Source organism: Gorilla gorilla, chromosome 11 (assembly GCF_029281585.2).
Source record: "Gorilla gorilla gorilla isolate KB3781 chromosome 11, NHGRI_mGorGor1-v2.1_pri, whole genome shotgun sequence".
In the NCBI taxonomy this organism is placed as follows: domain Eukaryota; kingdom Metazoa; phylum Chordata; class Mammalia; order Primates; family Hominidae; genus Gorilla; species Gorilla gorilla.
The window spans coordinates 115,951,440-115,965,297 of NC_073235.2; the positions used below are offsets into that span (position 1 = coordinate 115,951,440).

At 37.4% G+C, this 13,858-nt stretch overlaps 1 protein-coding gene across 7 annotated transcripts in view; it reads left to right on the forward strand.

Annotated features, from left to right (window-relative positions):
* Positions 1-13,858, forward strand: part of SPAG16 (sperm associated antigen 16) — a 1,164,663-nt gene that overhangs the window by 51,840 nt on the left and 1,098,965 nt on the right. For all 7 annotated transcript variants that reach the window (XR_008677798.1, XM_019022690.4, XM_055380495.1 and 4 more), the window contains one exon: positions 7,965-8,072. Coding sequence is in view for 6 of the 7 variants with exons in the window: in XM_019022690.4 (XP_018878235.2) it covers positions 7,965-8,072 (108 nt within the window). In the remaining variant the exon portion in view is untranslated. The remainder of the gene's footprint in view (positions 1-7,964; positions 8,073-13,858) is intronic.

Consider the following 13,858-nt stretch of genomic DNA (forward strand, 5'->3'; position numbering starts at 1 on the left):
ATGGAAAAGGAAACATTACAACTGGGATTGCAGAATTTCAAAGGATCATCAGTGGCTACTACGACCAACTACATGCCAATAAATTGGAAAATCTAGGGGAAATGGATAAATTCCTAGACAGATACAAGCTACCAGAATTAAACCATGAAGAAATCCAAAATATGAATAGACCAATAACAATAAACAAGATTGAAGCTGCAATATGAAGTCTCCCAGTAAAGAAAATAACAGGACCTGATGGCTTCACTGCTTAATCATACCAAGCATTTAAAGAACTAACACCAGTGCTACTCAAACAATTCCAAAAAATACAGGAAGTGGGACTCTTTTCCAAACTCATCTACAAGGCCCATATTACCCTGACACCCAAACCAAAGACACATCTAAAAATAAAACCGCAGGCCAATATCTCTGATGTTGATTCAAAAATCAACAAAAATACCAGCCAGTGGAATTCAACAGTATATTAAAAAGATAATTCATCATGACCAAGTGGGAATTATTCCAGGGATGCAAGGATGATTCAACATATGCAAGTTAATCAGTGTGATACATTACATCAAAAGAATGAAGAACAAAAACCATATGTTCATTTCAATTAATGCTGAGAAAAATTTAATACAATTCAACATCCCTTTATGATAAAAACTTTCAAAAAATTTGGTATGGAAGGAACATACCTCAACACAATAAACACTATATATGTCATGCCACCGTGTCATACTGAATAGGGAAAACTTAAAATCCTTTCCTCTAAGATCTGAAACATGAAAAGGATGCCCATTGTCACCACTATTATTCAATGTAGTAGTGGAAGTCCAAGCAATCAGACAAGAGAAGGAAATAAATGGCATATAATTGGAAAGGAAAAAGTCAAATTATCCTTGTTTGCAGATGATATATTTGGAAAAACCTAAAGTATCCACCAAAAAAATGATGAGAACTGATAAATTCAGCAAGGTTTCAAGGTACAACATCAACATACAAAAATCAGTAGCATTTCTGTATACCAACAGTGAATAATATGAAAAAGAAATTAGAAAGTAATCCAACTTACAATAGCCATAAATAAAATTAGATAGGAAGTAACTTCAGCAAATAAATGAAATATCTCTACAATGAAAACTATAAAACACTGATGAAATTGAAGAGGACACAGCAACATGGAAAGACATTACATGTTTATGGGTTCTAAGAATCAATATTGTTAAAATGTCCATACTACCCTAAGCAACCTACAAATTCAGTGTGACCCCTATCAAAATACCCATGAGATTCTTCACAGAAATAGAAAATACAATCCTAAAATTTATATAGAATCACAAAAGATCCAGAATAGGCAAAGCTATCCTAAGCAAAGAGAACAAAACCGGAGGAATCACATTACCTGACTTCAAATTATACTACAGAAATATAGTAACCAAAACAACATGGTACTGACATAAAACCAAACACATAGACCAATGGAACAGAATATAGAACCAGAAACAAAACCACATACCTACAGTGAACACATTTTTGACATAAGTGCCAAGAACATACACTGTGGAAAAGGCAGTCTCTTCAATAAATGGTGCTGGGAAAACTGGATATCCATATGAAGAAGAATCAAACTGGAATACTATGTCCCATCACGTGCAAAAATCAAATAAAAATGAAACTCCTAAGAGAAAACTAAAAGAAACTCTCAATGACATTGGTCTAGGCAGAAATTTCTTGAGTAATACCCTACAAGCACAGGCATCCAAAGAAAATAATGGACACATGGGATCACATCAAGTTAAAAAGCTTCTGCATAGAAAAGGGAATAATCAACAAAGTGAAGAGACAAACCCATAGAATGGAAGAAAATATTTGCAAATGACTCATCTGATAAGATATTAATAACCAGAATATATAAGAAACTGTAGGAAAAAAGTCTAATACTCCAATTAAAAAAATGGGCAAAAAATTTGAACAGACTTTTCTCTAAAGAAGACATACAAATGGCAAACAGGTATATGAAAAGGTGCTCAACATCATTGATCATCAGGCAAATATCAATCAAAACTATGATGAGCTGTCATCTCACCCCAGTTAAAATGGCTTTTATCCAAAAGACAGGTAATAATGCTGGCAAGGATATGGAGAAAAGGGAACCCTTGTACGCTGTTGGTGGGACTGTAAATTAGTACAACCACTGTGAAGAACAGTTTGCAGTTACTCAAAAATCTAAAAATAGATCTGCCATATGGTCCAGCAATCTTACTGCTGGGTATATATCCAAAAGAAAGGAAATCAGTATATCAAAGAGATATCTGCACTCCCATGTTTGTTGCAGCACTGTTCACAATAGCCAGGATTTGAAAGCAACCTAAGTGTCCATCAGCAGATGAATGGATAAAGGAAATGTAGTACATATATGTAATGGAGAACTATTCAACCGTAAAAATGAATGAGATTCTGTCATTTGCAACATGGTGGAACTGAAGGTCGTTATGTTAAGTGAAATAACCCAGGCATGGAAAGACAAATTTCACATGTTCTCATTTATCTGTGGGATCTAGAAATCAAAACAATGGAACTAATGGAGATAGAGAGTAGAAGGCTGGTTACCAGAGACTAGGAAGGGTAGTGTCTGTGGGGGGGTGAGGCAGGGATGGTTAATGGGTACAGAAAAAATTAGTTAGAATGAATAAGACCTAGCATTTGTTAGCACAATAGGGTTACTGTAGTCATAACTTAATTGTACATTTAAAAATAACCGAAAGTAAAATTGGATTTTTTGTAACAGGATAAATGCTTGAGGGGATGGATGCTCTATTTTCCATGATTATTACACATGCATGCCTGTTTCAAAATATCTCATATACCCCATGAATATATACATCTACTATGTACCCACAAAAATTTTAAAAAGTAATAATTAAAAATTATATTTTCATTTAGCAATATAGATAAATGGTTAAAACTAGAAGTTTGTAATATTTTGGAAGAGATGAAAGTATGCAAATAACAAGACAATTCAAAAAGGTTATCACAAACATAATGAACTGTTCCCAAAGAATCTCATAATGAACTTGAGAAAATTACATCCCTATCTACAATCTAAAAATTGGAAGATGGACATGTATTCCTATTTTAAATATAGGCTTTATTGTTGTTGAAATGCAAAACTGTCCTAAATTGCACTATCTTTTTTGTTAAAGTGAGTATATGTAACTGTTACACTAACACTAAAAAATACACTATATATATTTAAAGGAAAATAACCATTAATTTTTGTTTTTACAACACAGACATCTTGACCAGAAGCAATACAATAACATATTAGAAAAGATAAAAAGCACTTCATTCAATATCAGTATCTATATTATTTCTCAATTTATGTTGTCAACTTGTGTTATTTGTCAAATTATATTCTTGATATACACAAATGGGTTAAAATCAGAAAAGAATTAATTGTTTATCTAATCATTCATATATTCCTCAGATGATTTTTCAAGACTGAATGTTCGAATCAATTTCTTGCACATATAAGATTGGTGGCATGAAAATGAGGTTGAGGTTTAGGTGGAGAAAGTTCACCATGAGTATTGTGAGTCACCCGAACATTGTTTATTTACATGTAATGAAAACTACAAAATTGGCAGTAAAATAACAGTAGAGGTCATTTTTTAAAAAATAGGGTGTGCTGGGAGGTGGGGAGAAAGAAACTTAGGGGGCGAGAGTAGCCAAGTTGACCAAATAGAAACAGCTCCACTCTGTGGCTCCCACCAAGAAGGATGAAAACAGCAAGTGAATTCTGAATCTTCAACTGAGGTACCAAGCTTTTCTCATTGGGACTGACTAGGTGGTTGGCGCAACCCAGGGAGAGCAAAGAAGAGCATCGAGGGCCCACCCAAGAGCTGTGTGGGCAAAGGAAGCTTTCTCCCCCAGCCAAAGGAGGTGGTGAGGGATTGTGCTACCCCTCCCTGAAAACCTTGCTTTTGTCATGGATCCTTGCAACCTGCGGATCAGGAGTTCCCCTTGTGAGCCCACGCCACCAGGGCCTTGGGTCCCAAGCACAGAACTGTAAAGACATGGCAGCTGCTTGGGTGGCTGGCCGTTTCAGCAGGCACCAAGACACAGGAGTATTTGCATACTCCAGCTCTGGGAACTCCCATGAGGCAGGATATCTGTCCACTCCTGTGGGAAGGGGACTGAAGCCAGGGGGCCAAGTGGCCTCGCTTCCACAGAACCCCACAAGCTAAAACACACTGGCTTGGAATCCCTGCCAGCCAACGCAGCAGGCCAGAGACTGCCTAAGAAGACTTAATTCCCAGGGCAGGAGGGTTGGCCACCATCACTGCGGCTCCAGTTGGCCATTGTCCCCTGCTGTAGGTGCCAGTGAGACTGGGTGGTCTGGACCAGGAGCAATTCCCCACAGCGCAGCACAGCAGCTGTGTCAGTTCATGGCTAGACTGCTTCCTTAAGCAGAACCCTGATCCATTTTTTCTCACTGGGTGAGGCCTCTCTGTGGGAATTTCAGCATCCCTAGACAGGAGTTTATGAATAGAACTTTGATATCCCTGAGAGGAGCCACTAGGAGGGGCAGCTGTGGTATCATGGATCAGTGGTCTTTGTCTTTTCTGCCTGCTGGCTCTGGAGAGTTAGGGGAGCCCAGATGAGGGTGCAGCACACCCACTCCACCAAGGGGCAGCCAGACTGCTTATTTAAGCAGGTGCCTGATCCCACTCCTGCTGACTAGGTGAGACCTCCCAGCAGGAGTCCACAGATACCTCATACAGGAGAATTCCAACTGGCATCAGGTTGGTGCCCCTCTGGGACACAGCTTCCAGAGGAAGGAGCTGGCTGCCATCTGTGCTGGTCTGTAGCCTCTGCTGGTGATACCTCCAGGGGTGGGAGGGACCCAGGCAAATAGGGTCTAGAGTGGACCCCCAGCAAACTGCAACAGCCCTATAGAAGAGGGGGCCTGACTGCTAAAAGAAAAACAGAAAACAACAACATCAATGAAAAGGACCCCACAAAAACCCATCCAAAGGTCAGCAACCTCAAAGATCAAAGGTAGATAAACTCATGACGATGAGAAAGAATCAGCACAAAAATCCTGAAAACTCAAAAAGCCAGAGTGCCTCTTCTCCTCCAAATGATTGCAACATGTCTCCAGCAAAGGCACAGAACTGGGCTGAGGCTGAGATGGATGAATTGACAGAAGTAGGCTTCAGAAGATGGGTAATAATGAACTTCACTGAGCTAAAGAATTATGTTCTAACTCAATGCAAAGAAGCTAAGAACCATGATAAAACATTACAGCAGCTGTTTACCAACATAACTAGTATAGAGAGGAATATAAATTACCCGATCGAGCTGAGAAACACAACACGAGAACTTCACAATGCAATAACAAGCATCAATAGCCAAAGAAGCGAAGCAGAAGAAAGGGTATCAGAGCTTGAAGACTATCTTGCTGAAATAAGATAGGTAGACAAGAGTAGAGAAAAAAAGAATGAAAAGGAATGAAAAAAACCTCTGAGAACTGTGCGATTGTGTTAAAAAACCAAACCTATGACTGATAGGACTACCTGAAAGAGACGGAGAGAATGGAACCAAGTTGGAAAACACACTTCAGGATATCATCCAGAATTTCCTCAACCTAGCAAGACAGGCCAATGTTCAAATTCAGGAAACCCAGACAACCCCAGTAAGATACTACATGAGAAGATCAAGCAAAACACACATAATCATCAGATTCTTCAGGGCTGAAATAAAGGAAAAAATGTTAAGGGCAGCCAGAGAGAAAGGCCACCTATAAAGGGAAGCCCATCAGACTAACAGTGGATCTCTGCAGAAACCCTACAATCCAGAAGATAGTGGGGGCCAATATTTGACATTCTTAAAAGAATTTCCAACCTAGAATTTCATATCTGGTCAAACTCAGCTTCATAAGTGAAGGAGAAATAAAATCTTTTTCAGACAAGCAAATGCTGAGGGAATTCATCACCACCAGGCCTGCCTTGCAAGCACTCCTGAAGGAAGCACTAAATATGGAAAGGAAAACCATTACCAGCCACTACAAAAACACACTGAAGTACACAGACCAGTGACAATATGAGGCAACTACGCAAACAAGTCTACAAAATAACCAGCTAGCATCATAGTGACAGGATCAAATTGATACATAACAATATTAACCTTAAATGTAAATGGACTAAATGCCCCAATTAAAAGATGCAGAGTGGCAAGCTGGATAGAGGCAAGATTCATTGGTGTGCTGTATTCAAGAGACCTATCTCACATACAAAGACACACATAGACTTAATCCCATTACTGGGTATATACCCAAAGGAATATAAATCATTCTGTTACAAAGACACATGCATGTGTATGTTCATTGCAGCACTATTTACGATCACAAAGACATGGAATCAACCCAGATGCCCATCAATGATAGACTGGATAAAGAAAATGTGACACATATACACCATGAAACACTATGCAGCCATAAAAAGGAATGGGATCATGTCCTTTGTAGGGACATGGATGGAGTTGGAAGCCATTATCCTCAGCAAACTAATGCAGTAACAGAAAACCAAACACTGCATGTTCTCACTTATAAGTGGGAGCTGAACAATCAAAACACATGGACACAGGAAAGGGAACCACACACACTGGGGCCTGTCAGGGGGTGGAGTATGTGGTTGGGGGAGGTGGAGCATTAGGAAAAATAGCGAACGTATGCTGCGCTTAATACCTAGGTGATGGGTTGATAGGTGCAGTAAACCACCGTGGCACACGTTTACCTATGTAACAAACCTTCACAACTTGCACCTGTGCCCCAGAACTTAAAAAAAAAAGAAAAGAAGAAAGAAACTTGGAAGAATGGATCAGAGACCTTGCACCATATGCCTCATGTAATTTGATCTTACTCAAGAAGTCATTAATCAACATATGCTTCATTGAGAGCCTTACTTTATCTCATAAACATCTTTGGTAGCATCCCATACACTGATCCTCAGTGACTGACTTCTGACACCGCTTAAAGCAGAAATCTGTTCGTGTGCGTTTATTTTATGTGAATCAAAATTTTGAAATAATTGTGACCCAGAGAAGTAGATTTCTTCTGTTTCAATCCTAATATGAGGTATCAGTCCATTTTTCAGAATGGAAATGTGACAGTGTCAATGCTGTAGCACTTTGTCAGTTATCTGAGGCTGAGAACTACGTTTTCATTATAAATTATATTTCACATTATTATATTGAAACTAATATATTATGGAGGTAAGTGAAACATTCTCATTAAATGTTCACATAGAACCTGGGATTAGAAAGAATCCTTTAGCTTGCTTTATGCCTGAGGTTTGCAGAAGATACATCAAGTTGAAAAATTTTTCTGTATTACAGCACTGATATTGAAGACCATTCTCATCAAGCTATGAATTATGTAGTAATCAGATCCACTGATGATATATATTTATTTAATATATACCATGAAATCTTGGTTTTCTAGAATTTGTATGCTTTCTTTTCCCAATTATCAGGACTGAATAATCTAGTATATTCTCTTTAACTTTACATTCTAGGAAGTTCAGAGTTAAATTCCATAAAGTCTTTATTTTTAATAACTTTGAATTGTCATGTTTCATATATTTCAGTTTTCCAAGCCAAACAGGTTCTCTTTGGAAATAGATGGTTTATACTTTGGACATGTTCTGGCAGCATACCTTTAATTTTCATTTACTTAGATGAAATGTAGATGAATCATATTTTTGGAACTACAGGTTTTGCCCTTTCATCCTTCACCCCCATACCTAATATGACCTTATACAAATTATGTTTGATGAGAATCTTTGATGAGAATTATAGCAAAATATTTGTTTTCCTATTATCTTTTGAATGGCCCAATACTGGATTTGAACTCAAGACTAAATAATTTTTCGAAAAAGAATTAGCAGTGATTTATAAAGTTACTATTTTTTTTTCAGCAAAGCTAGAGAAGATTTGCTGAAAATTCAGAAAGAACGTGATTTTCATCGAATGCATCACAAGCGAATAGTCCAGGAAAAAAACAAATTAATTAATGACCTCAAAGGGTAAGCTTATACTTGTTGGCATATTTATTAAAGAGTTATTTAATACATGTTAAGTAATTTGATTATGACAAAGTTTTAGACAAAGTTATTAATTCCACATTTATTGAGCATAAGATGAGTAAGTTGTGACCCTTGCTGTCAAGGGTCTCAGAAAATATTTGTGTGTGAAGTGGGAGGAGTTAAGCAGAAATATACTGAAATACACTGCCTTGTTGCTATGCCACCCAAGAGGGCCATCATCCTAATACGACTGGAGTGTGAGAGGGCTCAAGGATTTATTTCCACAGGAATTAAATTCTCAAGTATGAGTAAGAGTAGACAGTGAGGAAGTGGGGTCAGCACAGTGCTCTTTGCAGATAGTGCATCCTCTGCAAATGCACCAAGAAATGAAAAAACATGTTATGTTCATCAAATTGTATGCATAGAGAGTAAAGTGCAGCTGTGGTATTGCAGGGATAGGGGACATATCTCTAAATGACTATGAATTTGTAAGCCTGTTAGAAATTATTTTGAAGGCATTATTGAGATTTACTTTCTCTCCTTCTTTACCTTCCTCCCCTACAAAAACAAGAAAATAAATTTACAATCCTTGAATAAAATTCTATTGTGCTTGCTCTAAGGCAGTGCTATCCAACAGAACTTTTTGTGATGATATAAATACTCTGTATCTGTACTGTCCAATACAATAGCCCCTAACCATTTATATTTAAAAATATACCATACTTGTTCAAATTCCTAATATGTTTAAAGGGAATACTTTTCACATAAAATTCATCATTTTAGATTACATATTTTTTCATATTTCATTATTTCAGGCACCCTGGTAAAGACACACACATTACTTTGTAATACAGCTACACTTGGTGTATACTCAGATAGCCTTTATTTCTTCATTTAATCATTAAGAAAAACATCTCCATTTAACAATCTGGATGAATCACTAAAGCTCATTTTATAAAGACCTAAAACAAAACTTTAATGATGTCATCAAGTCACAAAACTGGGTATCAAGTTAATCAGTCAAACACAGCGAATACTTTGCCTGATAGCTGCGTGATTGCGTAATAAATCAGCTATAGGATAGAGTGTTTTGATGCCAGGCAAAGTTGGGGTCTGAGATCTCTTATGTCACATTTTACCCAAATACATTAATAGTGTATCCATATTTCCTTTCATTGTAAACCATTAAATGTTTACCTTATTTTTCTGTAAATTTTTCAACTAGTTTGATAATAAATTTTACAGTATTTCTTTTTTCTTTGTTTGTTTGTTGTTTTGTTTTGCTTTTTAGAGTCAGAGTCTCATTCTGTCACCCATTTTAGAATGCAGTGGTGAGATTAAGGCATCCTGTAGCCCCAGCTCCTGGGTTCAAGCAATCCTTCCACCTCAGCCTTCTGAGTAGCTGGGTCTACAGGTGCATGCCACCATACCCAGCTAAATTTTTTATGTTTTAATTTTTTTGTAGTGATGGGGGTCTCACTTTGTTGCTCAGGTTGGTTTTGAACTCCTAGGCACCAGTGATCCTCTCAGATCGGCCTCCCAAAGTGTTGGAATTACAGGCATGAGTGACCAAGCCTGGCCAGTATTTCCCATTTAACACAAGTATCTTATTATGAACGTACTTATTTTCAGAATTATCTATAGCTAATATTAGAACTTGCAAATAGATGAATTATGAAGTACTTAATGGACTTTATAAAATAGACACATCCTTTAAAATGGATTAAACAGAGTTTTTCTAGATGTTGTTTCCTTGTTATATTCCAGTGAAATTCTATGTGTTGTTAATTCTTTTAACAGAAGATAGTCAAGCCATATCTGATGAATGAGTTAAATTCCAAAGTTAGTAAAAAAAGGGAAATTTTGCCATCAATATTTTCTTTAAAATTCTTCAACCATCCACAGATTACAGTGTACATGGTTTTGTGTATACAATTCTATATCTGTGTGTTGTATGTATTTATGAATATGTAATGTTTATGGAGATTATAGTATGCAGCAAAGTGTATATATATATTACATATATATATAAACACACACTAAGCTAATCAGAAAGGAGGATAGAACTGTACATACTACCTAAATTTTTATTTTTGTTACTCTTTCTGAGTGTCGTATTAATACACATTAAATGTATATATAATGCAACTGCACTTTAATACTTAATTTCTGTTGCTATCATCAATGAGGTATAATGTGATATCCAAATTAATGACTTTTATAAATACTGCTATGAAAATATAGAAAATAAAAAGCTCTGTTTTAATTATTAATGGAATAAAATATTATTCTTTTGGAGGACTTTTGGGGAATTTCTGCTTTGGGCTATGTCATTGTAAATAGTATAGAATTAGCTCTCCAACTGGTACTGGACTAGCTCCCCAAATGTAAGGAACTACATGATTGGACAAAATATATGAGGCAGTTTTTTTTTTAAGATGGTGGAAAATTGGCAAAGCAGGACCGTGATGCCTAAGAGAAGACAAACACAAAATGAGCAGGATGATCAACCCACATATCTTCCTGAAGGTACTTTTCAGCCCACAGTTTGACCAGATATAACCCAAGCAGAGCATGGTGGTTTTCAGAGCTGAGGAGGCAGAGATCAGAGTTCAGGGCTGCAGAGGTAGCTGGAACTTGCAGCATGGTGTACACAGAAGGAAGGAGGTACCTGAAATGTAGCTTAAGAAATATCTGTAATGGTTCTCTTCAGTCTTTGGCCACGTAACTAACTTGTGGAAGTATAGGATGAGAGAACATGAAGCCTGGCAGGAAACAGCACCTGGGAAACTCTGAGCAAAATAGAGATTCCAGAGGTTGCACAGTGCTGGGAGATGCAGGAGTTCTGACTAGCCATAAGGGAAGTAACCTCACTGAATACTCTGAACATTTACTTAATATCCTCCACAAGCCATGCTACAGAGGCAGACCTAGTTGGTCCTAGACAAAGTGTTGCTTTAGACTTTTTCTCCAAAAAGCTTAAAGGTAAGCTTTGAAAAACTCGAGCTGATTCACTGGGAAATTAACTGTCTGTCAGAAAATAACTCTTTAAAGGAAGAAAACAAAATTCAGACAAGTGTATGTCCAACATACAATAAATAAATAAAGTTTATACGTATTGATTTATCTATAGATATATCTAGAAGCAGGAAGACATGTCCTATAATCAGGAAAAAGCAGAAACAGACAGAGAAAAGACAATTGCAGAATTAGCAGATGGGGACTTTACAACAGTTATTATGAAATGCTTAGAGTTTTAAAGAAAATGGTGACTGTAAGGAGTGATAAACAGAATTAAACTGAAATTTGAGAACTGAAAAAAACATAATATGCAAATGAAAAATTTACTAATAGGTCTTAGAAGATTGGACATTGCCAATGGAAAGATCAATTAACATGAAGACAGGAAGATGGAAAATGATCCAACTGGTGCACAAAGAGAAAAAAGCTGAAAAAACATAAATAGAACCTCTGGAGCAATATAAATAGTCCATCATAGGTGTGTATTTGAAATCCAAGAATAGGCTGGGCATAACCTTCCCCATTCTGCTAGCTTATTCCAATTGTTAAGTATACAAATTCAAATTATTTACTCAGGAAGACTGGAGTTGATCACTGGGTGCTTACATGAACCAAATATGCTGTGAACAGACTTTAGCCAGGACCGTATTTATTTTCTGTTCCCCTGTAGACTGCCATTCTAACAGAGGGGTCATGATTCTGCTTTAGGTTTCTGAATTTGAATGACAACTTCTTAAAATATCTTTCCCCAGTAAATAGCCGCTCAATTAAATAGCCAGGGGTAATTTGCAGAAAAATTGAGGCTATTTATAACAGTACATAATTGCTATGATGTTACGGAGTGCTTCCTCTACTGTCTGCCTGGGTAGCTCCAGCATTTCCACTTCACAGTGTTGGCTATCTTTTTCCAAGTTTTGAAGGACCACCCTAGAAGTGAATCAACCTTATTCACTGGAGTTTTTTTTTTTTTTTGTACTTTAAGTTTTAGGGTACCTGTGCACAACGTGCAGGTTTGTTACATATGTATACATGTGCCATGTTGGTGTGCTGCACCCATTAACTCATCAGTTAACATTAGGTATATCTCCCAATGCTATCCCTCTCCACTTCCCACACCCCACAACAGGCCCCAGTGTGTGATGTTCCCCTTCCTGTGTCCATGTGTTCTCATTGTTCAGTTCCCACCTGTGAGTGAGAACATGCGGTGTTTGGTTTTTTGTCCTTGCGATAGTTTGCTGAGAATGATGGTTTCCAGCTTCATCCATGTCCCTACAAAGGACATGAACTCATCATTTTTTATGGCTGCATAGTATTCCATGGTGTATATGTGCCACATTTTCTTAATCCAGTCTATCATTGTTGGACATTTGGCTTGGTTCCAAGTCTTTCCTATTGTGAATAGTGCCGCAATAAACATACGTGTGCATGTGTCTTTCTAGCAGCATGATTTATAATCCTTTGGGTATATACCCAGTAATGGGATGGCTGGGTCAAATGGTATTTCTAGTTCTAGATCCCTGAGGAATCACCACACTGACTTCCACAATGGTTGAACTAGTTTACAGTCCCATCAACAGTGTAAAAGTGTTCCTATTTCTCCACATCCTCTCCAGCACCTGTTGTTTCCTGACTTTTTAATGATCGCCATTCTAACTGGTGTAAGATGGTATCTCATTGTGGTTTGATTTGCATTTCTCTGATGGCCAGTGTGATGAGCATTTTTTCATGTGTCTGTTGGCTGCATAAATGTCTTCTTTTGAGAAGTGTCTGTTCATATCCTTCGCCCACTTGTTGATGGGGTTGTTTGATTTTTTCTTGTAAATTGGTTTGAGTTCTTTGTAGATTCTGGATATTAGCCCTTTGTCAGATGAGTAGATTGCAAAAATTTTCTCCCGTTCTTTACGTTGCCTGTTCACTCTGACAGTAGTTTCTTTTGCTGTGCAGAAGCTCTTCAGTTTAATTAGATCCCATTTGTCAATTTTGGCTTTTGTTGCCATTGCTTTTGGTGTTTTAGACATGAAGTCCTTGCCCATGCCTATGTCCTGAATGGTATTGCCTAGGTTTTCTTCTAGGGTTTTTATGGTTTTAGATCTAACATTTAAGTCTTTAATCCATCTTGAATTAATTTTTGTATAAGGTGTGAGGAAGGGATCCAGTTTCAGCTTTCTACATATGGCTAGCCAGTTTTCCCAGCACCATTTATTAAATAGGGAATCCTTTCCCCATTGCTTGTTTTGGTCAGGTTTGTCAAAGATCAGATAGTTGTAGATATGTGGCATTATTTCTGAGGGCTCTGTTCTGTTCCATTGGTCTATATCTCTGTTTTGGTACCAGTACCATGCTGTTTTGGTTACTGTAGCCTTGTAGAGTAGTTTGAAGTCAGGTAGCATGATGCCTCCAGCTTTGTTCTTTTTGCTTAGGATTGACTTGGCAATGTGGGCTCTTTTTTGGATCCATATGAACTTTAAAGTCGTTTTTTTCCAGTTCTGTGAAGAAAGTCATGGGTAGCTTGATGGGGATGGCATTGAATCTATAAATTACCTTGGGCAGTATGGCCATTTTCATGATATTGATTCTTCCTACCCTTGAGCATGGAATGTTCTTCCATTTGTTTGTATCCTCTTTTATTTCCTTGAGCAGTGGTTTGTAGTTCTCCTTGAAGAGGTCCTTCACATCCCTTGTAAGTTGGATTCCTAGGTATTTTATTCTCTTTGAAGCAATTGTGAATGGGAGTTCACTCATGATTTGGCTCTCTGTCTGTTATT